This window comes from Octopus sinensis, linkage group LG11 (genome assembly GCF_006345805.1).
Source record: "Octopus sinensis linkage group LG11, ASM634580v1, whole genome shotgun sequence".
NCBI lineage: Eukaryota > Metazoa > Mollusca > Cephalopoda > Octopoda > Octopodidae > Octopus > Octopus sinensis.
This window is the reverse complement of record NC_043007.1, coordinates 54,611,963-54,636,657: the sequence shown is the minus strand read 5'-3', so window position 1 is coordinate 54,636,657 and position 24,695 is coordinate 54,611,963. Positions and strand designations below refer to the sequence as shown.

Below are 24,695 nucleotides of genomic sequence, written 5' to 3'. Positions count from 1 at the left end.
ACGCTACCAGTAAGATGAGGGTTGGCAACAAGTACAGCGAAGTATTCAGAGTACAAGTAGGAGTTCACCAACAATTGGTCCTCAGCCCCCTCTTGTTCACCATAATCCTACAGGCAATAACAGAGGAATTTAAGACAGGCCACCCCTAGGAGCTCCTTTATGCTGATGACCTTGTTCTTATAGCTGAATCACTACCAGAACTATAGAAGTTCCAGGTATGGAAGGTCTAGAATCAAAGGGCCTTAGTATTAACCTAGCAAAAACCAAAGTCTTAGTAAGTAGGAAGGCAGACAAAACACAAATCCCTTGAGGTAGCTGGCCCTGCTTGATCTGTAGAAAAGGTGTAGGTAGAAACTCCATAGATGCACCCAGTGGAAGCTTTGGACACATAAGAGGTGCAGCAATATCAAAGGAAAGTTATCAGGGAAAATAGCTTTTGCATGTGGTAGATGCACATGTACAATAAACACCAAAAATGTATAGAAAACAGACTCCATCAACTGTCAGGTGCATAAGCCAGAGGTAGTAAATAGCTTCTGTTATCTAGGTGACCAAGTAAGTAGCGGAGGTGGATGCTCCGAGAATGTAGCTGTGAAAATAAAATTAGGCTGGTCAAACTTCAGAGAGCTCTTACCTCTACTGGCAACAAAGGGCCTCTTTCTCAGTGAAAGGCAGACTGTATGATGCCTGTGTGTGAACAGCTATGCTACATGGTGATGAAACATGGGCTGTGACAGCTGAAGAAATGCACAGTCTTGAAAGAAATGAAGGCAGTAAGCTTTGCTGGATGTGCAATGTCAGTTTGCATGTTTGACAGAGGGTAAGCATCTTGAAAGAAAAGTTGGGCATAAGAGGTATGCATGTAAAAGCACCCATTACACACTTGGAGCCGTTGGTGTTAGGAAGGGCATCCCACTGTAGAAACCATGCTAAATCAGACTGGAGTCTGGTGCAGCCTTCCAGCTTGTCAGCCCTGGTCAAACCATCCAACCCATGCCAATATGGACAACAGACATGAAATGATGATGATCTTTCACTAGTATCATAATGAATATGCCAATATTCACCCAATTCTCTAAAATACAATCTAGCTACCTGTAAATAGCTATGAACAAGAACTTGGTTCTCTGTCAAAATCAAAAAGGACACATTCAATTATTTAAAAGATAAATGGAAACTACTGGTAATAATACAAACATTCTAAGTAGAATTGAAGCCTTGACAAGCCAAGGTTACAAACTTTATAATGATTCAACTTCAGGTAAAAGTTTTAATGCTAGAATCTTTAGACTTTATGTCCATATGGAAAAGATAATAGAAAATTACCGCAGGGTATTCTTACCTGAGTGATATTATGACAGCATAAAATACATCCACAATTGGATACCTTACTAAGGAAGAATTCCTTTTAAAGATCTAAGTTGTAAGTTGTTGCTATGATAATTTTCCAGGTTGTTAATCTTATTGGTTGTTAGCAATGAAAAGTTTTTTCAATATTTATTCTACATTGTTGTGTCTATAGCCCAATAAATAAGAATGTTACTAGCCTTAATTTAGAAACAAAGGGATCTAGTTGGCACCTAGTCTGGTACCATATTGAGGGAGAAGAGATTGGATGATGATCACAAATTAAACCAGTGTAGAGTGTAGATACAAAATTGAAAGATCTTGCCTGAAAAACAGACTAAGGTACAAGAATAATCTTGTTGATATATCTTTTACTGTCGAAATTGTTTTGTTTGGCTTCCATCAATCAACTTCTGTGTTAACAGGCATTTTAGTTTTTTATTTCACAATGTTTATGTAAAATTTTGCAAGAAACTAGTTGGTGGCTTTTAAGCTATTCTCCATTTATAAGAAAATTGTTTGGTAAAATTTATAAAACTAACATTTTTTTTTTGGAGTTTACATAAAAATTTGCAAAAGGAATACTGATTAAAAAGAAAAGTCATAAATATTTAATTACCTTGCAGTTCGGGACCAATGGAAGTAATCAATGCTGAAAGACATTTGCCTAAACATTGATGCACATCAACAGTGGCTGGTGGTACTGTCAGTAAAAGTTGCAGAACCAGAGATAAAGTTGGCTCAACGTAACCACGAAACATTGGTCCACCAGAATCAGCAATTAAAGCTAATGCATGAAGAGCCCAAACCTTGAAAGTAATTTTATTTTAATAAGAAAAATATATTAATGACCTCTTTGAAATAAATGGTGTTAAACTGAAACACAAATATTAAAAAAATTTGCCTGATGATAAACAAAGGTCACTGTCATACAAAGAGTGACATTTATTTACAATCCTCTATAAAAAGCATGTCTGGCCATTGTGTTGTTATTTGTTTGAAGGACTATGGGAAATAATCCATTACTTGCAAACAAGTAAGGGTTGGCAACAGGAAGAGCATTTGGTCATAGAAAAATCTGCCTGAAGAAAGTTTTCTCTAACTTCTACAAACATGGAAAAGTGGACATGGTAGTGATTGTGATGAACATGATAATGATGGATATAAGACTTGATTAAATTCAGAAGGAAAAATTAATATTCAATATCTTGTAATTTGAATTACTATTTATTCTTTAAAAACAAAACATTAAAAAACTCATTAAATAAATAAATGAAAGAAACATCTTAACTCTACCTACCTGGACAACAGGAGAATTGAAGTCTTGGGCAAGTGCCAAGAGGATGCTAACACTTGTATTCAGATGCTGACCAGAACCCATTCCCCCAACATAACGATGAAGACATCCCAGTGCCAAGGAATGGCCAGTTCTACTTACAACATCACGAGCAGATTTTAACCTATATAAATGATATTAGTTCTTCAAATAAGACAACAAAATTCTACAGTTAGCAAATTATTCATGCTCATCGTAATATACAAAAACTAACTTTGAAATACATGTGAAAAACTAAATGGTTTTATACACCACCAACTGTATCTGTTCTGATATTTTAGTTAAAGTCTACCATAACTTAACATTTAATATTGCTTCTTAAAATAAGGCAATGAGCTGGCGGAATTGTTTATATGCCAGACAAAATGCTTTGCGGCTTTTCTTCCAGCTTCCAGGTCTGAGTTCAGATTCTGCTGAGGTCAAGTTTGCCTATAATCCTTTCAAGGTCAATAAAATAAGTACCAGTTGAAACCTGGGGCCAATGTAATTGACAAGCCCCCTCCCCCAAACTTTCAGGCTTTGTGCTTATAGCAGCTCCTTAAAATCAAATCATTTCAAGTTGCTAAATGCTACATAAATTTTAAGTTCATAGGTCAGGTAGATGCCATTAAAATCATGGATATAAAATATACACAAAATTATTTTCATATTTGTCATTTTTATATGCAGATTTTTGTTTCAACTTTTTGCAGGTGGGATTTTATAACTCTCTCTCTCTCTTTTACTCTTTTACTTGTTTCAGTCATTTGACTGCGGTCATGCTGGAGCACCGCCTTTAGTCGAGCAAATCGACCCTGGGACTTATTCTTTGTAAGCCCAGTACTTATTCTATTGGCCTCTTTTTTTGCCGAACCGCTAAGTGATGGGGACGTAAACACACCAGCATCGGTTGTCAAGCAATGCTAGGGGGACAAACACAGACACGCAAACACACATGTACATACACATATATATACATATATACGATAGGCTTCTTTCAGTTTCCGTCTACCAAATCCACTCACAAGGCATTGGTCGGCCCGGGGCTATAGCAGAAGACACTTGCCCAAGATGCCATGCAGTGGGACTGAACCCGGAACCATGTGGTTGGTTAGCAAGCTACTTACCACACAGCCACTCCTGCGACTGTATACGTATCTTTTCTGTTTGGCTGCCTTTTTTCAATTTCTTCAATTTTTGTTCCAACTGATTTCATATTTGATGTGTTGATGTAGTTTTGTATGGTAATCATTGACATGCAATTCATTTTTACGATAAATCAATAAATAAAGAGTTAACAACTTTTAAAGTTTGAAATTTTGAGTAATTTTAGCCAATTGAAAGCCAGACACATAGGTGCCCATTTCCGTAGTAACGGTCATTTTTCACTTATTTTCTTTTCAGAACCTTGCTGACACAAAGACTGCAGTATGAGATGGTTGTGACATGTGCTAAAAATAGCTAAATAAGCCTTAACCCATTAGCATTCAGATTATTCTGCCAAATGTAATGCTTATTTATTGACATTGTTATGAATTAATCATGCATTACCTTGTACTATCGAAATTTCAATCATATAATTATTTATTTTTAGAATGACATTGAAGGGTAGGAGCAAGAGGCTGAATCTGGCCAGTCTGAACATAAAAAGGCAGATTATTTTGGCCAGTTACGACCAGTTTAAATGCTGAAGAGTTAAATCATGCACCAAAATTTTTTCGTTTTTGCATAATTGCGTGAATTCCTGAGTGTAGAATACAAATTCACCAAAATTTCCTAAAAATTCCAAAACAATAAATAAGTTATGAGGAGTTATACGGCATGCGCAAAACAAGATTCTGCCAATATTTCATTTGTTTACTGTTGACAACACGAGCTATCATGCACAAAATGACAGCTTCTAAACCTTGTTTTCTGATTTGGTAAAAATTATCTAACTTTAAACCTCTGTAACTTTTTAAAAAATTTTTTCTGAGATTCAGAGTGGAAAATTGCATCAATACATCAAATTTTAAAATTTTTACTAAACTTTAGAATTTCCACAGATGCAGCCAAACAGAAAAGATCCCTATATACTTTTAAAGATCTCTATTTTTTCTTTTAAATATGGTTGGACTGATTTATGATAGATGTGCCATATTTTGAAGAACAAAAAAAACTGACAATGCTGATAAATTACCTAATACCACATACTTGGTACTTTAAAACATTTAAATTACTAAGCTCATTAGAATATAATTGCTTCTGATCTAGTACAAGATGTTTGGTGATGAATTCACCAAACATCTTGTAAAAGGAAAAACAAAAATCCCTATATGCATACCTGTCAAAACTATACTGGGCCATTTCTGCAATAAATCTGCTATCACCCACAACTTGAGCCATCCGTCCAAGTGCTTCACCAGCAGCACAACGTAAAATAGGATTTGAACTTCCCAATGCACCCTTAAAATACAAAATGTTCAAACAGGAAATATTTATGCGGCATGGATAACATTAATAAGCAATAATTTTTTCAAAAAAAAAAACAAAACAAAAAAAAAAAACTGATTTCTTACCATGATTAAATTAAAAGCAGCTTTTTTGACATCATCAGGTCCCAGACTAGTCTTTGTGTCAGCAAGGTTCTGAAAAGAAAATATTAACAAAGATATTACAAAATGAATTAAGAGCTGAAATATCCTGCAACTCCTATACAGATACACAGACACACGCATATATATATATATATACACACACACACATATATATATATATATATATATATATACATACATATACACATATACTTCTTTGAGAGCATCCACACATTCTCTCATCTTGTCCCATGACCCATTGTCTGTATCCTCTCTTATGCTCATCTTGCACCTTGAAAGTTTGCTCTAGCACTCCATCACTACCTTCTTATCTCCTTCAGCCAGATATCTTCTCTATAGCAAGACATCTGTGCTTGTGCCTCTATCATACTTTAGCCTTTCAACACCTGGCATAAAGCTCCACCTTCTTCTCCCAAACAATTTCATTTAGTAGTGGGAGCTTTTTGCCTTTCCTCTTCCTGTTTTTTTTATTTGGGGGGGGGGGGGTCATAGCAACCTTTCAAGTGCCAGTGGTATGTAAAAAGCACCCAGTACACTATGTAAAGTGGTTAAGCTGGCATTAGGAAGGGTATCCAACCATAGAAACTACATCAAAGATGATATTAGAGCCTGACACAGCCCTGCAGCTAACTGGTTCCCTGTCAAACTGTCCATCTTATGCCAGCATGGAAAACAGATATCAAAGGATGATGATGATGATGACAGTGTGTGTGTGACTAAGTGTGTGGATTTGGTGGATAGCAGCTGAAGGATGTTTGTCATCACATCTTCCACAGTTTGAAAACCAACTTTCTCCTTTCATGATGCAGTTTGGACAACATGGTTTTGGATGTCTATGCACCTAAAATCCACTGCAGTATGAGACATTTACACACCACTCCTCACTGAATCTACATCATAGATTTCATGTACTTCTATAAAGGACAATGTACTGTTATATTTTACTTTACTTAACTCCCCGAATTTATCTATTTCAGGTCCATTCTGAGTAATTCACTCCACCCAATTCACATACCAAAATTCTGCATCTTTTCTTATTTCTATACTCTTTATTCCATATCCTTTTAAAGTATATGCACATATATGTGTGTATGCAGATGTGTGTGCGCATATATATGTATACATGTATATACAGACATACCTGTATATGAGCATGCATACCCATGCATATATACATGCAATGCATATACTTGTGTGTGTATGTGTATATACACACATGCACAAGCTCTTATATATGTGTGTACGCATGTGCACACATACTCATGTATACAATTAGTGTAGGTATGTGTGTGCATATATATATACATATATATATCTATAAAACAGTCCTTGGACAAAAATTGTATGCACATTTTGCTTTGATGGTTAATGGTGGCCAAACGGAGGCTAGGATCGAGTTGAAAATTGGCAGGGATACTAAATGTGTGGTGAGGATGAGACCCGCAATAGTTAAAATTTGCAAGCTATAAAGATGCGGTTGCTATGATAAAAAGAGCGATTTTTTTTATCGATTCAAGGGGGCCCAGAGCATGCACTACAGGCTGTTGTGCTTAATAAACATACATTTTGTCACAAAATTCCGGCTACTAGGAAACGATTTTTTATTGTGAAAAAAGACGAGTGCTTTTTGCCCTCATTTCCTTTTTAATCTTTTTATAAAAGTGAAAGGATTTCGTCTATTTATTTCTGCTGTCCACTTACAACGTTGATTCAGTCGACTAGGAAAACTATATGTGATGAATATCCAATACCAAACTATCTTAATCTACATATTGAAACTGCATTAAACTTTGGCAAGCTATTCTATTCTAAATATCAAGCAATTATGCAAAATCTTTGAGAAATGATTGTACATGCATTAAATAAATCAAAGTTACTAAAAATAGACCACAACGAAAAATGTAAGTCAAAAAAAGATGTTTTTTGTTTTCTAAAGTATAACTTCTGGAGTAATTACCTTTAAAGCACACAGAACTGCAGTGAAAATGTTCATTTGAACTGCTTGCTGTCGAGAAGATTTTGCTTGTTTTATACATTCGTTAAAATGTTGCAGCATCTGATAACGGTGTTTGTGGGCTACTTTGTAGAAAACTAGTCCATATAAACGTACTGAACTGTCAATTACAGCCACCCCAAGTGGCAGTGGACCAGGAATAGGAGGATCAGTCTGAAATAGAGTCAAAACAAAAAGTTCTTAAAATTGAAATAACTGGTAATACTTTGCATTTGATAGGGTAATTTATGTCAGCATTAGGTAATTAAGGAAACATGACATAAGAATGGTTAAAATTAAGAACTCAAAACCTTGTTAAAAGCATTGCAATAAATCTTCAGAAAACATGTTATTCCATTTGTTGTAATTCTGTAGAAATCAATTCTAACACTGATTGGGAAATGAATAAGAAAAAAACAAATTAGGATCTAAAATTCAACCAAATCTGAGAAATAGACAACATTATAATAGTCTAAGAAACATGCCTTATAGAGCAAAATATAAGTTTTTGATGGGGATGTAATTTCACTTATTAATAACCTCTATATGAACATCACAAATTTTGATGGTTCTAAAATACAAGGACATTGCTGGATTTAACTCCAAAAGTTCAACGACCACTAACATTGGAACTATCCCTGTATATCACACCCGCTTCAAACTCCTGAGAAGCCTGTTTTCCAGAGTGTGTACTTAATAACTTGCTTATTTCCCCTTAATACTGCTTTTGTCTAGAAACCCTACTCTAGTAACATTTTCCTTCCATCTTCTTTAATCCCTACGTGGCAACCGGGGGGGGGGGGAGAAGGCTGCCTTCTCAAACAACATGCTGCTGGATGATGGACTTTGGTGATGATGTTATTCCACATTTTCCAATCCATGGCACTGACCTGAGCATGCTCAAGGTCAAGGTGCTGCAACTTTAGGTCTTCCTTAATTTGTTTCACCCATGTCTTCTTTGGTGCACTGCTTCTACAAAAGTTATTGTGGTAGTTTCCTGGTGCTCATCCTGAAGACATGACCAAACCACTGTAGCCGGTGCCACTGGACTTGTACTTCAACGGTTGGCTGCTGCTGGCATTGTTCTCAGATGTTGTTTGAGATTTGATTGCACAGAGAGACAACAAGTGTCTGACAAAGCTTGTGTTTGTTCAGGTCTTGTTTGAGGATGGTCCAGGTCTCAGCACTGTAGAGGACAGGCAAACCAATTATCATCATTTAATGTCCATTTTCTACTTGACATTAACGATGACAAAGCCAGGAGCCACACCAGGTTCCAGTTGTCGGTTTTGACATGGTTTCTAGAGCTGGATGCCCTTCCTAACAGCAACAACTTTACAGAGCACACTGCATGCTTTTTACATGGCACCAGTGCTTTTTACATGGACTCAGCACCAGCACTGACAGTCACCAAGTACCTTGCAAGACAAAAACCCCTGACCTGGGAGGGGAAGGGAGTAGTATTTCCATTAACTTGGGTTAAAATAATTGTTCTCTGATTACTTGAATGTATAAATCAGGAAAATTAAAGCAATGGGGAAATAAAGCTATTATTACAAGTTCATAAAAAGAAATAGGTAAAAAAAAAAGATAATTGTTATAGATATCTGATAATGAAATAATGAGAACTGATTAAGAAACAAACAGATATGGCTGATACAACTCAAGGGAGAAGTAGAACAAGTTTGGTTTGGAAAACAAAGTTGATTCAAGAAAACTTAAAGTTATAAAAGAGAATGGCTAAAACAAGATAGGCACATGTGAAAAGTACTATGAAATATGCTTAAAAGAAGTAATTATAATTAGATATTTAAAATTTTTTACTTACTGGTTGTATGCGCGCATAGAGTGATGCTGCATCATGTTCCAATGCACCAGAACCAGATGCACTGTTTGGTTGAAGCTATAATGATAAAGCAGATAAAGAGCTATAACAATTATACTGTTCATATATATACATATTTTGCATATTTGGGGATGGGTTTTTTTCTCCCCACTTAATCACACATTATATATTTGTTATTCACTTCAGCTTTATTATTTTTATTTTAGTGTTGTTTGTCTGAAATCTTTCATCATATATCCTGTGACTTCTTCAGTGACTCTCCATCCCACGTCTCCTCCTATCCTGTTTAGTCCATTCTGTCTTTCTGTGGTGTGTATAAGGATAAGGTTTGTATAAGGATACACACCATAGAAAGACAGAATGGACTAAACAGGATAGGAAGAGACATGTGTGATGGAGAATCACTGAAGGGGCCACAGGATATATGATGAAAGATTTCAGACAAACAACACTAAAATAAGAACAGGTAAGAACAAAACTAGTCATTGCCTCAGTGAGGCCTAATGTTCGAAAGTCATGCTTCACCATTTCATTCCAGGTCTTCCTGGGTCTACCTCTTCCACAGGTTCCCTCAACCGCTAGGGTGTGGCACTTTTCCACACAGCTATCGTCATCCATTCTCGCCACATGACCATACCAGCACAGTTGTCTCTCTTGCATACCACATCTGATGCTTCTTAGGTCCAACTTTTCTATTGAGGTACTTACACTCTGTCGAGTATGCACACTGACATTACACATCCATTGGATCATACTGGCTTCATTCCTTGCAAGCTTGTGCATGTCCTCAGTAGTCATGGCCCATGTTTCACTGCCATGTAGCATGGTTGTTCGTATGCATGTGTCATACAGTCTACCTTTTACTCTGAGCAAGAGGCACTTTGTCACCAGCAGAGGTAAGAGCTCTCTGAACTTTGTCCAGGCTATTCTTATTCTAGCAGCTACACTTTCAGTGCACCCTCCTCCGCTACTGATTTGGTCACCTAGGTAACGGAAGCTATCAACTACTTCTAGTTTTTCTCCCTGGAATGTGGCAGAAATTGTTCTCTGCACATTTTCAGTGTTTATTGCTCCTGAGCATCTGCCACATACAAAAACTATCTTCCCAGTTAGCCTTCCCTTGATGTTGCTGCACCTCTTATGTGTCCATAGCTTACACTGGGTACATCTTATAGAGTTTCTATCTATGCCTTTTCTACAGATCAAGCAGGGCCATTTACCTGAAGGGATTTGTGGTTTGTCTGCCTTCCTACCTATTAGGACTTTGGTTTTAGCTAGGTTGACTGTAAGGCCCTTCGATTCTAATCCTTGTTTCCACACCTGAAACTTCTCTAGTTCTGATAGTAACTCAGCAATTAGAGCAAGGTCATCAGCATAGAGGAGCATCCTGTCTTGAATTCCTCTGTTATTGCCTGGAGGACTATGATAAATAGGAGGAGGCTGAGGACTGAACCTTGGTGGACTGCTACCCCTACCCAGAATTCTTCACTGTACTCGTTGCCAACCCTCACCTTACTGACAGCATCCCAGTACATGGCTTGCATAGCTCTCACTAACCATTCATCTATCCCTAGTTTCCTCATTGACCACTAAATGAGAGACTGGGGGATCCTGTCAAAGGCATTCTCCATGTCAACAAAAGCCAGGTACAGAGGTTTATCTTTGGCTTGGTATTTCTCCTGCAGCTGTCTTACCAGAAATATAACATCAGTGGTGATTTTCCATGGCACGAACCCAAACTGCATCTCATCGAAACTGACTCTCTCCCTAATTAGTTGGGCTATGACCCTCTCAGTGACTTTCATTACCTGATCCAACAGCTTAATACCTCTGTAATTATTTGTATCTAAAGCATCACCTTCACCTTTGTAGCAGTTGACTATGGTGCTCCTACACCAGTCATTAGATATGAATCCTTCGTGTATCACCTGGTTAACTATACGGATGACTAGGCTATAGCCAACACCACCAGATATTCTGAGCATCTCTGTGGTGATTCCTGATAAGCTGGGGGCTTTCCCTGTCATCATACTCTTAACTGCTTTATCTACCAAGGTACTGTCAATTCGGATAGCTGGTCCCTCTGTTGGGCCGACATTTGGCAGACTCTCTTTCTCCCATTCATTCTCATTATTGAACAACCTTTCATAGTGGCGTCTCCAAACCGCTCTCTTTGCAGCCTCGTTTAGCGCAAGTGAAATATAAATTTGCATTTATCTTAATCTCTTCTTCATTTGTTCTGTATTTCATACCTAGTAATACTACTAAGTATAATAGTTACTTAACCATTATGAAAGCAGACTGGAATATGATAATCTACATGGAGCTCTAAACAAAATAGTGGCAGTTGTACATCTATTTGTACACAGAAGATATATATATATATACATGTATAGTGTTTTTCAATGTCTTGCTAGCCTGGATGAAAAACACTATATTTTGTTATAATCTCTACACAACAATTTCACTTCGTAAAATTACGTGTCTCTTCCAGAACTTAAACTAACACGATAATACTGCAAGTATAGAAAAACTGTAACTCACAAGGAGACAGGTTGAAAGACTGAAAAGAACACTATATATATAAAGTTTTCAAAATACTCAAAAGCAGGATTCTAGCAGAAGTGCTAAGACTTGGTTTAGTTTGATGTAATATAATATAAACTGAATCGAGAATAATTCAAGGTGTGTATATATTGAAATAAAATATACAATTATTACAAGGACACAAGCACATATTTCTGTAAACTAATTAATCTCCAAGAGAATTATCACCTTTGGTAGCCAGAGCATGGACAATGGAGAGATTGAATTTACTCAATTACTAACACAAATGAAACCACAAAATGTAACACATTGATATTTGGTTAAAATGTTACAGCATTCTAAACCCCTCACTTGTGTGGAGTTATCACTAAAGTGTGTTAACAAATATAGAACAACTTGTACTGGAGTAATTCAATTCAATTACTTTCCAAATACACCAGGTAAAGTGTAACCCATGCCAGCATGCAAAAAAAAGTTATAAAGATGATGAAAAATTGAATCAAGAAAACAATTGTGTGTGTGTGAGAGAGAGAGAGAGAGAGAGAAAGAGAAAGAGAGAGAGATAGTGTGTGTGTGTGTTAATTATTGAGATACATGCATATATTTCTGGAAACCAATTAATTGTCACCTTCATCAGCCAAGACAAGAGTAAAGAAGAGATTAAATTTATATAAATTATGAATATGTTTATGCAAAAAGCTTACATACATGAGATTATATCATCTTAAATCTAGTTTAATGCAACACTTTAGATGGATTCTTGCTTTTAAGATGTATTCCTGCCATTTTGAAAAATAATCATATTTAAACATATTGCTCACTACCAGTTTTATATTTTTTTTCTATGTACACTGATTTCTATTAGGGATTAGAATATACTGCTAGTAATGAATTGGTTTTTATGATTCACTAAGCACTATGTAAGTGCACTAACAAATCACCAATTCTTGACCTTGAGTAATGCTGTTAATTATTGTTTAAAATTCAAATCATCTGCATGTCAAAGTGATTTGAATGTCAAGGTATTAAGACCAGTATGCACCAACTGAGTCCATCTCTGATAATACCATGTGATTTTTTAAATTTCAAAACAGAAACAGAAACAAATACAGCATTTTCTGATTATTACAATGCTTCCAACATGATCTGAGCAAATTATGTTATATAGGCTGATCTTATATTTTTCTATGTACTTTCATGTTTACTCAAGCAAAGCTAGCAGAAATATTCAACAAGGTCTCTAGAATATATTTTTAAAAAGTTCACCCTTTTCTAGTTATGTTTAACAAGAACAAAATAAGTCAGTACTTATAACTTACAATTTTACTATTTTGAAACTATATTTCACCAACTGCATAAGTTAATTAGTTCTTTAGATAAGATTTAATGAGAATAAATTAAATTAATATTTATTAAGGACGGATGTGAATTTCATTTAGGAATAATTCAACTCAAATACATTGTATAGTTTTACTCAAAAAGGGTAGAAAACATTCAACATATTGAATTTAACTCGTATGATTTACTGGGATATTCATGTAAGTTATCATTGAGCTGGATTTTATTTGGGTAAATAAATTAATCAGATTTCTAAAAACTTTAGCTAAGCTTATGGGCAAATATTTCAAATTATGTATAGTGGGGTGGTAAGAAACTCTTGGGAGAACTAAGCAGCAGGTCTTCGGCAAAGAATCCCCTACCTCAGGTAAGTGTTTGAGCCCTTAATTTCTTATACTCTAAGGGGGCCAGGCTGCATCCAGATCATGACTCCTGGGTGCCCTTCTGCTGACACCTATTAGCCACTTGCATATTGGAGACTTGTACATTTGAACCATATTTCAGTACACAAGTATCCATTAGGTTGGATCCTCAAGTAAACAAAAGACAGCATCATCTACAGTAGTAATAAGCTAGTCATTAACTGAGGTATATATATATGACAATACCTCTACAGTTTAATAATTTACATGCACAATAAAACTTTATAATTAACTAAAATCTTATGTAGATCAATGGCTGAATGCTTGTTTATATTGAAAATATATAAACCAACATTGCACATGGTATGCTCAGCATTGCACATGCATGTGTGTTGGCATGGCAATGTTTCTTCACTCTTAAATTTAAGAAATGAAAGTGGTATGTGAGTGTGTCCAAACAGGCATGTATAATACAGGATCAATAATAACATAATGATTATGAGAGTGATGTGCTGCCTACTGTGCTACCGAGGCCACATAGTGAAGCATCTGAAGTTAATTGTTCACAAACTTATGCCTACAAATTTGTTTTTTTTACATGTCTTTAATTAGTTCGAGTTTTTTTACATGCCTTTAATTAGTTTGAGAATGGTTATATAAATCCAAGAGAGATTCATTTTTTAAAATACTTCTGTCAAAAGCTACCCATCTACTAAACATTTGGTAAAAGGACCTTTCTTTTAATGAGAATATGGATCAGTCATAATAGATGTGTAACATGTAACATCTTTTTAATTATCATCCAGGAAGGTCAAATTCATTGAATCCATTTTGTCAGCACCACCTGATACCTCAGGTGCCTTTAATAGAGTTCACTTTGCTGCTGCCATTGAGGCCAGGTTTCCAATTTGAGGATCCTTTCCTTCTTCCTCTCACTGGTCTTAGATTTCCTGCCTTACCTCATGACTAAAAGGTAATTTTTTTTTTTTTGCTTTAAATAAATACTAGTATTTGATTTTGGTGTTGATAGTAAAAAATCCTTTGCTACTTTTATTAGCTTATCTAGCGGGTTATTCTTACACAGAATAGATTCTGTTGATTGATTTTCTGACATGGTAATTAATAAAGCCTTTAAATGGACTGTTACCATTTAAATAACAAATGCAGAGTAACTATACGTAATTACGAACATAAATCATTTAGAGAAATAAAAATTTAAGAATCAAAAAATTTTAATTGATGTTCGTAAAAAGAATAGCATACACATTACTCTCACACATTCTAATGCATGCAGAGAGAAACAGTAAAAACTATTTATCACACATACCAAGCAGTAATGTTCACAAGAGAATATTTTTTGCAAATAAATAAAGCATTGCTTGCATCAAGAATCTACTAAATGGAGAAACTGATTCTTAAAACAAGCCTGCAAATTAAAGGAAGTGAAAGGAAATTATATTTGGCTACAAAATGAATAACAACTAAAATAGTAGGGGAAAAACTCAATTACATGATGGTCAAGAGGGTCGACCTCAATGATCTTCAGCTCACCTATGAGTAGAGGTGAAAGCTGGACAGATCTTCACATGATATTAACAGAGGTCAGATTGCAAGTGTGCTCTCTGTGATGCTCAAGTGCTCAAAACTTCAAGAAGCTAATTAATTGTTAGCTCAACAGTCCTGTTTTTGCATGAACTTCTATCACTCATTAGCTGTCAAATTGGAAGTTTCAGAGGCCCTGATCACATCTAAAATTGGAGTGAATGACACAACAATCCTACATTTTATGATGTTGCTGCCAAAACAATCAGATCAAAGAAAGAAAAAAAAAAAAAGAAACCCACCAAAAATGGTTTGAAGATAACTCCAGTAAAATTGGTAATTTCTTGATTGATATGCTGTACAGGGTACAGAGAGTAACTCTGGATAAATCCTCATTACATGCTCAAAAATAGATTATAAAAAAAAAAAGCAGCAAGTTCCTTGAAGTGAAATTTCATCTACCACTCATGCTTTGAAGAATAAATGGTAGGTTGTAAAAACTCAGGAAATTCAGATCCATGCAGACAGGCAAGACATGCATAATGTCCATGATACATAAATATTGCTTATAGCCTCAGGAATTGTTCTGTGGTACATCTCTACAAAGGGGACAGCTAAGAATAGCACCGAGGAGATCACTTCAACTAGGTAGATTCTAAACCAATCTAAACCTGTGGATTGAGCACTTGATGAACCAGCAATCTTGGCTGAAGTTATGGCTCCTACCAAAACCTTAAAAAATAGGAAATCTTTTCAACATGCAGAGTCTGCAGGCCATTACTGACCTCAAATATGAACAGAACATTGGTGACTGTGCTATGGCATCTCATACACCAGAAGCCCTACAAGCTATTATCTCAGATTACACTAGAATGGAGCTGACAATTAACATCAGAAACTGATATCATCTACCAATGGTGCTACACTACCTTTTTTCCTCTCCAGTTAGAACAGCATCAACTAACTATTCACTCCTGTCCAATTCAGATACATCAGCAGCATAATGACAAAGAGATTAAAAGCTTTCTCAGACAGGCATCAGAAGCCTTTCAGAAGTTTAAAAAGGTCTTTCTACAAAAAAAAATCCATCTCCATGGGGTTTCTAATATCCAATGCCTACAGAAGATATTTTCAATCTTTTGACAGGATAGGATTATGCACAAACAAACGCTCCATCAAAATAAGACCAACTACAACAAATCCACATCAAACACACCTTAATGGTTGGGTGTACAACACACACACATCATCATCATCATTTAATATTTGCTTTCCATGCTGGCATGGGTTGGACAGTTTGACTGAAGACTGGTGAGTCAGAAGGCTGCACCAAGCTCAATCTGATCTGGCAAAGTCTCTACAGCTGGATGCCCTACTTAATGCCAACCACTCCAAGAGTGTAGTGGGTGCTTTTATGTGCCACCAGCACGAGGGCCAGTCAAGTGGTTCTAGTAATGACTATGCTCAAAAGATGTTCTTTACGTGTTACTTGCATGGGAGCTAATCCAGCAGTACTGGCAACAACCACACTCGAATGTTGTTTTTCATATGCCACTGGCACATGTGCCGGTAAGGCGATGCTGACAAGGATCACACTCAAATGGTGCCTTTTACGTGCCACTGGCACAGGAGCCAGTCCATGGCCCTGGCAACAATCACACTCAGATGTGCTTTTAATGTTCCACTTGCACAAGTGCCAATCAGGTGGTACTGTCACTGGCCACATCAGCGATTTTGATTTGATTTCACTTGCTGCAATAGGTCTTCACAAACAAAGTTTACTGTCCAATGAATGAGGGGTACTCAAAAGTGGGCTGGTTACCCCCACACTCAGATATACTTTTAACGTTCTGCTGACACGAGTGCCAATCAGGCAGTACTGTCATTGACCATGTCAGCGATATATATAATCAACCACATATACTTAAAGTATATGCTTCATGTATTTGTATTCGCTGGTAGGCTGCCAATGGCATGCATACATATATGATATATATATATATATATATATATACACACACACACACATACATAAGGCAAACACGTTAAGTGTATGTGGTTGATAATGTTTATTACACCAGTGCTGCTTCTATTTCATATTTGAATATATATATATATATATATATATATATTGGGTTGGCAACTAAGTTCCCACTGTTTTTTAAAATTTTCGAATTTATTGCGTTTTAAAATTTTGGAATCTATTTTATTCAAGAATTCTATTTTTGAATCAATTCGGAATCGATTTTGTTTTTTTTTCTAGTTAATTTTAGTTAATTTTTGTTTAATTTCAGATCATTAAAATGGAATGTCAAGTTAAGAAAAATGAGCATTTTTGACACCTCCTCCTTTTTTCTTTGAATCAAGGTTCTAAGGCTGCAAAAGCTGCTCGTGACATTTGTGCTATGTATGGAGAGGGTGCCATAGCTGAAAGAACCGCTCATGATTGGTATGCCAAGTTCAAAAATGGGAATTTTGACCTCAAAGACGCACCTCGTCTGGCCGTCCAGTTGAGTTCGATGAAGAGCAATTAAACCAACTTTTGCACGAAAATTCTTGTCAAACAACGAAGGAATTGGAGAAAATGGAATGCTCCCACACTGCTATAGAGAAGCATCTTCACTTGATGGGAAATGTTCAGAAGTATGGAGCATGGCTTCTGCATGCTTTAAGTGACAACAACAACAATCAACAAGCCACAATCTCCGCTGGTTTGCTTGCTTGTCACCGCTCAACTCATGGACATAAGCAATGATTTCTTTACCGAATCATTACTGGCGATGAAAAATGGTGCCTGTACATCAATATAAAGCAGTGTAAGGAATGGCTTAGCCCTGGTAAACAAGCGACACCACATGTGAAACAAGATCTTCATCCGCGTAAAATGATGTTGTGTGTATGGTGGGACTGGGAAGGGATTATCCATTATGAATTGCTTGAATGGAACCAAATGGTCAACGTGGAACTCTATGTTCAACAGATGGAATGATTCAACATGGCTATTCAAGAGAAAAGACCTAATCGGCAGCATGGAGTTCTTCTGCTACACGACAACACCAGCCCTCATATCACAAATATGTCCAAGGAAGCCATTCAAACGCATGGCTGGGAAGTGCTGCCACACCCACCGTACTCTGCTGATTTGGCACCAAGAGATTTCCACATCTTTCGATCTCTTTCAAATGCTATGCGTGGAGTTTCGTTCTACTGATGCAGAATTGAGAGCTTGGTTGGATCAATTTTTCGAGTCAAAATTGGGTGATTTCTACCGAGGTATTGAAAATCTTGTTGAACGTTGGGAAGAAGTTGTAAACAATAAGGGTGAATACATTAATTAATTAATTAGTTATATTTTATTAAACCTTTTAAAAAATTTTAATTTTAAAAAACAGCAGGAACTTAGTTGCCAACCCAATATATACATATGTAATTGTATGAGGCTAAACGCAATTTTTTTTATTCATACCTGAATATTTTCTTTCATTTTATAAAGAATCCTATCATTTTCATATTTTAAATTCACCCCTGACAGTAAAGTTTTACCTGCATACAACTACATATTTCTCATGTTCAGTACCTATCACTTTCAGGTTTTTGTACATAAAAGAAAGACAAAACACACTCCAATTTTGAAGGCTGTTTATGCAAATTATAGAATGACATAACCTAATCATACTTTGAAAATAAGTTAAGATATTGAATAAATTATAAATATATAAACAAAAATAAGAATTAAAAGAGAATTCTTCATAATTCAACTACTGAAGAAGTACATTTACAAATCCAAAATATTTTTACTAAAAGAAATATATAAAATTATTTTGAATGAATACAATGAATAAAAAAAATAACCTCAAGTTAGAATAGAAGATAGAGTGTATGGGGAGAAAAATGTGAAATAGAAATCCAGAAGATTAAACAAACAAAACAAAAAATCTTATTTGTCTGCAACAACAAAGGCATTTATGATTAAAACTGGATAAACTTGATATACTAAGCATGTTCTTTATTACTTTCCTGCCTTAAAAAATTAGTATAAAGTAAATATAGTACTATGAAAATTGCTACTACTGCTGCTGCTGGAGCCACTGATAGAGTATAGAAACATCAATATACTCAAAGTTACTAATAATACCCAATGTTAAATGCAACATTCTGCAAACATGCTAAAAGCAATAATAAAACTGATAACCAACACCAACAAATGCACAGATTCTTTTATTCCAGTCAAGTTTTTATGTATTTTAAAGTACTGGAAGAAATTATCAATAACCCTTTCATTACCATATATATTTTGAGATGCTCTGCGTTTCTTTCAATTAATTTTAAATATAATAAAGAATTTAGTAAAATAACTTAGTTCTCATTAAGCTAGTGTTAGGGACATAAACTGTAACTAAGATTTGGTGGAAGATTTTAATTAAAAACTAATGAAAACAAGACATTAGTACTACAGAGCCAAAGGCAGTTTCAGCCAGGTTGGGACTGAAAGGGTTAACAAGCAAAAATGTACAGAACAGTCCTAAAAGGCAACTGTGAAATACACAGTAAACAGGAGCCAAACCCTTATATATTCATTTCCATGCATCAAGAATAATGAGAAAGTTTATTTACTCATATATGCTCATCTACATTCATCATGTGTAATGAGTCTATATACTCATTTACATGCATTTTGTACAAAGTGAGTAAATAAAACCCCATATATTCAACTATATGTACCATATACAATGAGTGAGTTCATAATTAATAAGAAAACAAATTGTTAAAGTGCAACATGCAATGACTGTAATGAACCTATGTATTTAACAAAATTATACAAATGGTAGCTTAATCTATTTTTTCAACATCACAGTAAACTATGAAAATAGAAGTGGAAGTGGGTGTAAAAGTGTGCTTAGAATATTGTTCATTGAATAAGTTATTAGAGTAAGATACATGAACTAGAAAGCAAACTAGAAATAACAGGAATTTTCAAATAGATGTGAAAAAAACCCAAAAAAACCCCACACATATACAAACTTAAGAGCAGTCCAAATATGTTTGAAAGATATTTGAACTTGTAAAATGTTTTCACTGCAGTTTGTCATGGGAAAAATTCTTGCTTAAGACAATTTGCCTCAGTCCCTTAACTCTTTGACAGAGTTGCAGTGGTGCTGTCATGACATATAGCATATAGTTATTCATACCCAACCAAATCTGACAAGAGCTGATTTCATCCAGAGAAAGATAGAGAAGAATTGACCCTAGTACTTGTCTGGTACTTCCTTTATCAACTTTGAAAGGGCAAGAAACAAAGATGGCTTTGGAAGGATTTGAACTTAACCAGAACAATTATCACAAAGCCATCTTTCCAACACTAACAATTCTGCTAATAGGCTGGCATTGTGTGTGTGTGTAAACAGACAGAGATATATTATATTGAATTATGATTATTTGTTACCTGCATGTTTTATTAGTCGTATATATCCATCTTTGGAATATGTACATTTATAAGTTGTGGACCGGGTACAAATACCTGGTTTACATATTTCCAAATGACATTTGTTTTTCCTAAGAAATTGGCAACAGAAGTAGTGATCTTATCTTGGGTGTCAAAATCACAATAATATCCATTAGGCAGCTGATGAGGAAAACTCCTGGTTGTGCTAAATTGGATTTCATTCTATAGTTAGGTCTCTGCTGCTTGTTACTTTTTAGTGGTTTATGTACTTGTGGCTTGCCTTTTTTTTGTTTTGTTTTGGTGTGGTTACAGGGATTATGCAGGTTCTAACGTCATTTCTGCTCCTTAGCTGAGTTAGTTATAGAGTTAGATATAATTTTATTCATGCAGTCTGTAAATAATTGTAGTTTAGCATGTAGTTTACACACACACACACACACACACAAATATATATGTATGTAGTTTATATACAAATACATAGCTATATACATAGTTGATATATGATATATCATAATCATCTTTTAATGTTTGTCTTCCATGCTGGTACGGGTTGGAGAGTTTGAGAAGATCCAATGGATTGCAGGACAGCATCATGCTCAGATGTCTACTTTTGTGTGGATTTTTAATAACTGGAGGCCCTTTCTAACACCAGCCATTTTACAGAAGGTACTGGGTGCTTCTACCACGGTACCGATAATAATAAATTATTGAGGCTGCCGTGTAACTAGGGAAAACCAGGATCCCTTGGACAGAATAGGACTAGAGTAAAAAGTAAGATGGCTTTATGCTTGGTAATAAGAAATTAAAGTATAAAAAGCAGGGTCTGGAACAGGTTTCTTGCTACAGAGATACACAGCTACTTACATACAAGGACGGGTAGGAGTAATTAGAATGATGCTGGAAAGTGAAATAAAGATGGTAGTGACAAAGTGTCAGGTGGGATGATCCCTCAAGATTCAAGATGAGTAGAAGTTAATGGAGACAGAATAAGAAGGGTGGGTGGGCAGATACTGCAAGAGTGAGCAGTATATAATGAATATATAATGAATGAAGAATATAATGAATGAAGAACAAAGATTAATTTAAGTTAAAGAGAAGAGTAGGCATTGACTGTAGAGATTGGGTAGCGTTAAAGGTAGAAAAGTGATCAATGATATATATATAAGAGTTGGAGGAAAGGAAGAGAAGAGTCAGTGATGACTGGCAGTACAGAAAAGGATGAAGAGCAGCAGAACTGTAATAATAATATAGTAAAGAAATATGAGAGAAAAGGAGAGGATGAGTGAGTAGGTAGGTTTCAAAAGTGTGTGTGGAGAGATAGAGAGAATGTGAGATGTATGGTGATAGAGGTAAGTCAACAGGAAATGGTTCAAAGCAAAGGTAATAATTTGGTAGCAAAGAAGAGCAATCAATGTGAAATGTGAGAGTAGCAAGGGACAATGTTATGAATATGAAGAATGGATGTCAAGTGAAGTGGTACTGGATAGTAAGAAAGATAGCTGGTATCACAGAAAAAGATGGTAAAATATGTATTTCTACCTCCACTTAGCTATAGCAGCTTAATACTGTAATTAGGCAACTGTTGGAAAGATCAGTGACAGGGAGGGAGGGAGGGCAAACTTAATGAGCAAATTGGATGAGAAGTCCAATTGTGTATACACACATTATGCTTCCACAACCTCAGTTTCAGCAAGATGGGTGGATTTTCTCAAGCACAACATATTGCTAGTCACCCCAGTCCTTTGACAGTTCCTCCATCAAATTCAGAGTCCCGAACTATGTCTTCTTGACTTTCCCATTACCACAAGCTCCATCCACAAAAAGGAAGTGACTAGCACTTCCTTTTTGCAGCTGTCTTCATCATTAAGCATCACATGCCCATAGCAGCGCAGTCTTCACTTTTGTGTACTACATTTGATTCCTCTTATGTCCATCTTTTCTTTCAATACATTTGTACTTTAGATGCATTTCTTTTTAGTTCTTCCGAGTCCTCTGCATTAAGAACCCATGTCTCATTACCATGTAGCATTGCAGTTCATACCAAAGCATCATACAATCTGCTTTTCACTATTAGATAGAAACTTTTTGTTATTTACAGAGTAAAAAGTTCACTGAACATTTTCCAGCCTGTTCCTATTCCAGTGACTATACTTTTACTCATCCTCCACTGCTAATTAGATCACCTAGGTAATGAAAGCTATCTATTACCTCTAGAGATCCTCCTGAGCATTTGAAAAAAAATTATTTCCTATGTTTTTGTGGTTATTGCTTCTGTGCAAAATCTACTGTTTTGTTAACCTGCTTGTGATACTATTGCATATTTTGTATGTCCATAGTTTGCACTGTAAGGAATTGCATTGCCTGAGGACTTTACCAACATTACCTTCCTAACAATAATGGATGGATAGATAGATATATGCGTCTGTGTGTATCTATGTATATATGTAAATACAAATATAGGTGGGTAGGGAGGTAGATATAGACATGAATATGAATATATATATACACACACACACACATTTGTGTGTATAATTTATACATGAAACTGGTTTTGGTCCCTTCTTTCATACTCTAACTTTTCATCATCTAACATGAAGCGGCATCCCTCTCTAATGTATCCCCACTCAAGTCAATGGGGATGTTAGTCATGTGAACTACATGGCAACCTTAGTAGTTCTTGTCATGAAAAATGCACCTTGTGCACTCAGTAAAATTGTTGGCATTAGGAAGGGCATCTAGCCAAGTAGGCATTGGAGCAGGATACTGTCCTCTGACAAATTGGGTCCTGCAAAACCATCCAACCCATGCCTTCTTGGAAGACAGCAAAGGAAAACAAAACAGTGGTGGTGGTAATTTCATCTTTTAGCACAGAAACTCTGCTACATCAAATCTGTAAAATCGAGCAATGTGCTTTGCAGCTTTCTGTTATCTTTAACTTGTATAGAGTTCTCTTCAGATTTCTTTTCTAAATGATCTTGAGTGAAGGCTTTTCATATATATATATATAATATATATATATATATATATATATATATATGGTTGTTTTGGATGAGCTTTGTAAGTTTATGACCCCAATATTCATTATAACATAAATTTGAATAGCTGCATCAGAAACATTGACACATGCATAGCACCTCAAAAAAGAAATGCAACCTATTTCTTTATTACCCACAAGGGGCTAAACACAGAGGGGACAAACAAGGACAGACATAGGTATTAAGTCGATTACATCGACCCCAGTGCGTAACTGGTACTTAATTTATCGACCCCGAAAGGATGAAAGGCAAAGTCGACCTCGGCGGAATTTGAACTCACAACGTAACGCAGACGAAATACCACGAAGCATTTCCCTCAGCGTGCTAACGCTTCAGCCAACTCGCCGCCCTATGTTATTTTAAATCAGTATATAACTGCATGTTAATTAGACCAGTAACAGAATTGTTAATACTGATTCAATACAAGTTTCTGGTGTCTTTTTTTTAAAAAGAAGTAAAATTATCAATTTAGATTTTAAAATTTTTACCTTTTTAATGAGGGAAGATTTTATGAGATACCATCTAAGCTTTTAGATGCTGTTTGTGAGGTCTATTTTTCATTGGGTTACTGATTTCCTCTGTCTTTTCCATTGCTACTATAATAGTTTCAGTTATTTGGAGATGGTTGTTTCATACCTTCACCACTTGTCACCCTTGATGTGTGCAACTCTCCTTTCCTTCTACTAACCACTATACCTAATCCTTTATCCCTAGAATATCATCCCTCTGGAATCTCTTTTTTTTCAGGTGTTAATCTGTAACCATTTAAATGGAATGTTAATGGTATCAATCTTATTAGTTTTGGAAGAGTTGCAAAGTTCACAGGCTCTGCCCCATCTTTCAGACTCAAGGAAGTAACAACATTCTCTTATATTTTACATCTATTTTCTGCATATTAGCATGGGTTGGATAGATTTTACTAAGTGAAACATTTGAAATAGAACAACATATTCCAGTTTTATAAAATAACTACTCAGCTATAAAAAAAAAGAGTACAATCGAGTAAGACACAAACATCTAACCAAGTATCCATCATAGGGCCTCTTAAACTCACAGTAATTTTTATGTTTTACTAAATAGCATGTAATATTTATAAAAGGCTCTGTACTTTTGTATACTAGGCAAAAACCATACAATAAATTTAAAAACTCTGCAATAAAGCACTGCATTTCATATTTCTAATAATAGCAATCTGGTTTAGATAAATAAAAAAAATCCTAAAACTAGTTTAGTTAACTCATCTTTTCATTAATGTACTAAAACTATAAATGTAAGGACCCTTGTATAAGGATGGTATTTAAAATCTATCTTAAGAATTATTTTTTGAACT

At 35.5% G+C, this 24,695-nt stretch overlaps 1 protein-coding gene across 1 annotated transcript in view; it reads right to left on the bottom strand.

Moving 5' to 3' along the window:
- LOC115217337 (HEAT repeat-containing protein 5B) overlaps window positions 1-24,695 on the bottom strand; it is a 109,250-nt gene that overhangs the window by 52,946 nt on the left and 31,609 nt on the right. Inside the window, exons 9-14 of the mRNA XM_029786997.2 lie at window positions 9,081-9,155; window positions 7,217-7,426; window positions 5,221-5,289; window positions 4,986-5,107; window positions 2,648-2,807; window positions 1,967-2,156 (exon numbers count right to left, since the gene is read on the bottom strand). Of these exons, the coding sequence (XP_029642857.2) occupies window positions 1,967-2,156; window positions 2,648-2,807; window positions 4,986-5,107; window positions 5,221-5,289; window positions 7,217-7,426; window positions 9,081-9,155 (826 nt within the window). The remainder of the gene's footprint in view (window positions 1-1,966; window positions 2,157-2,647; window positions 2,808-4,985; window positions 5,108-5,220; window positions 5,290-7,216; window positions 7,427-9,080; window positions 9,156-24,695) is intronic.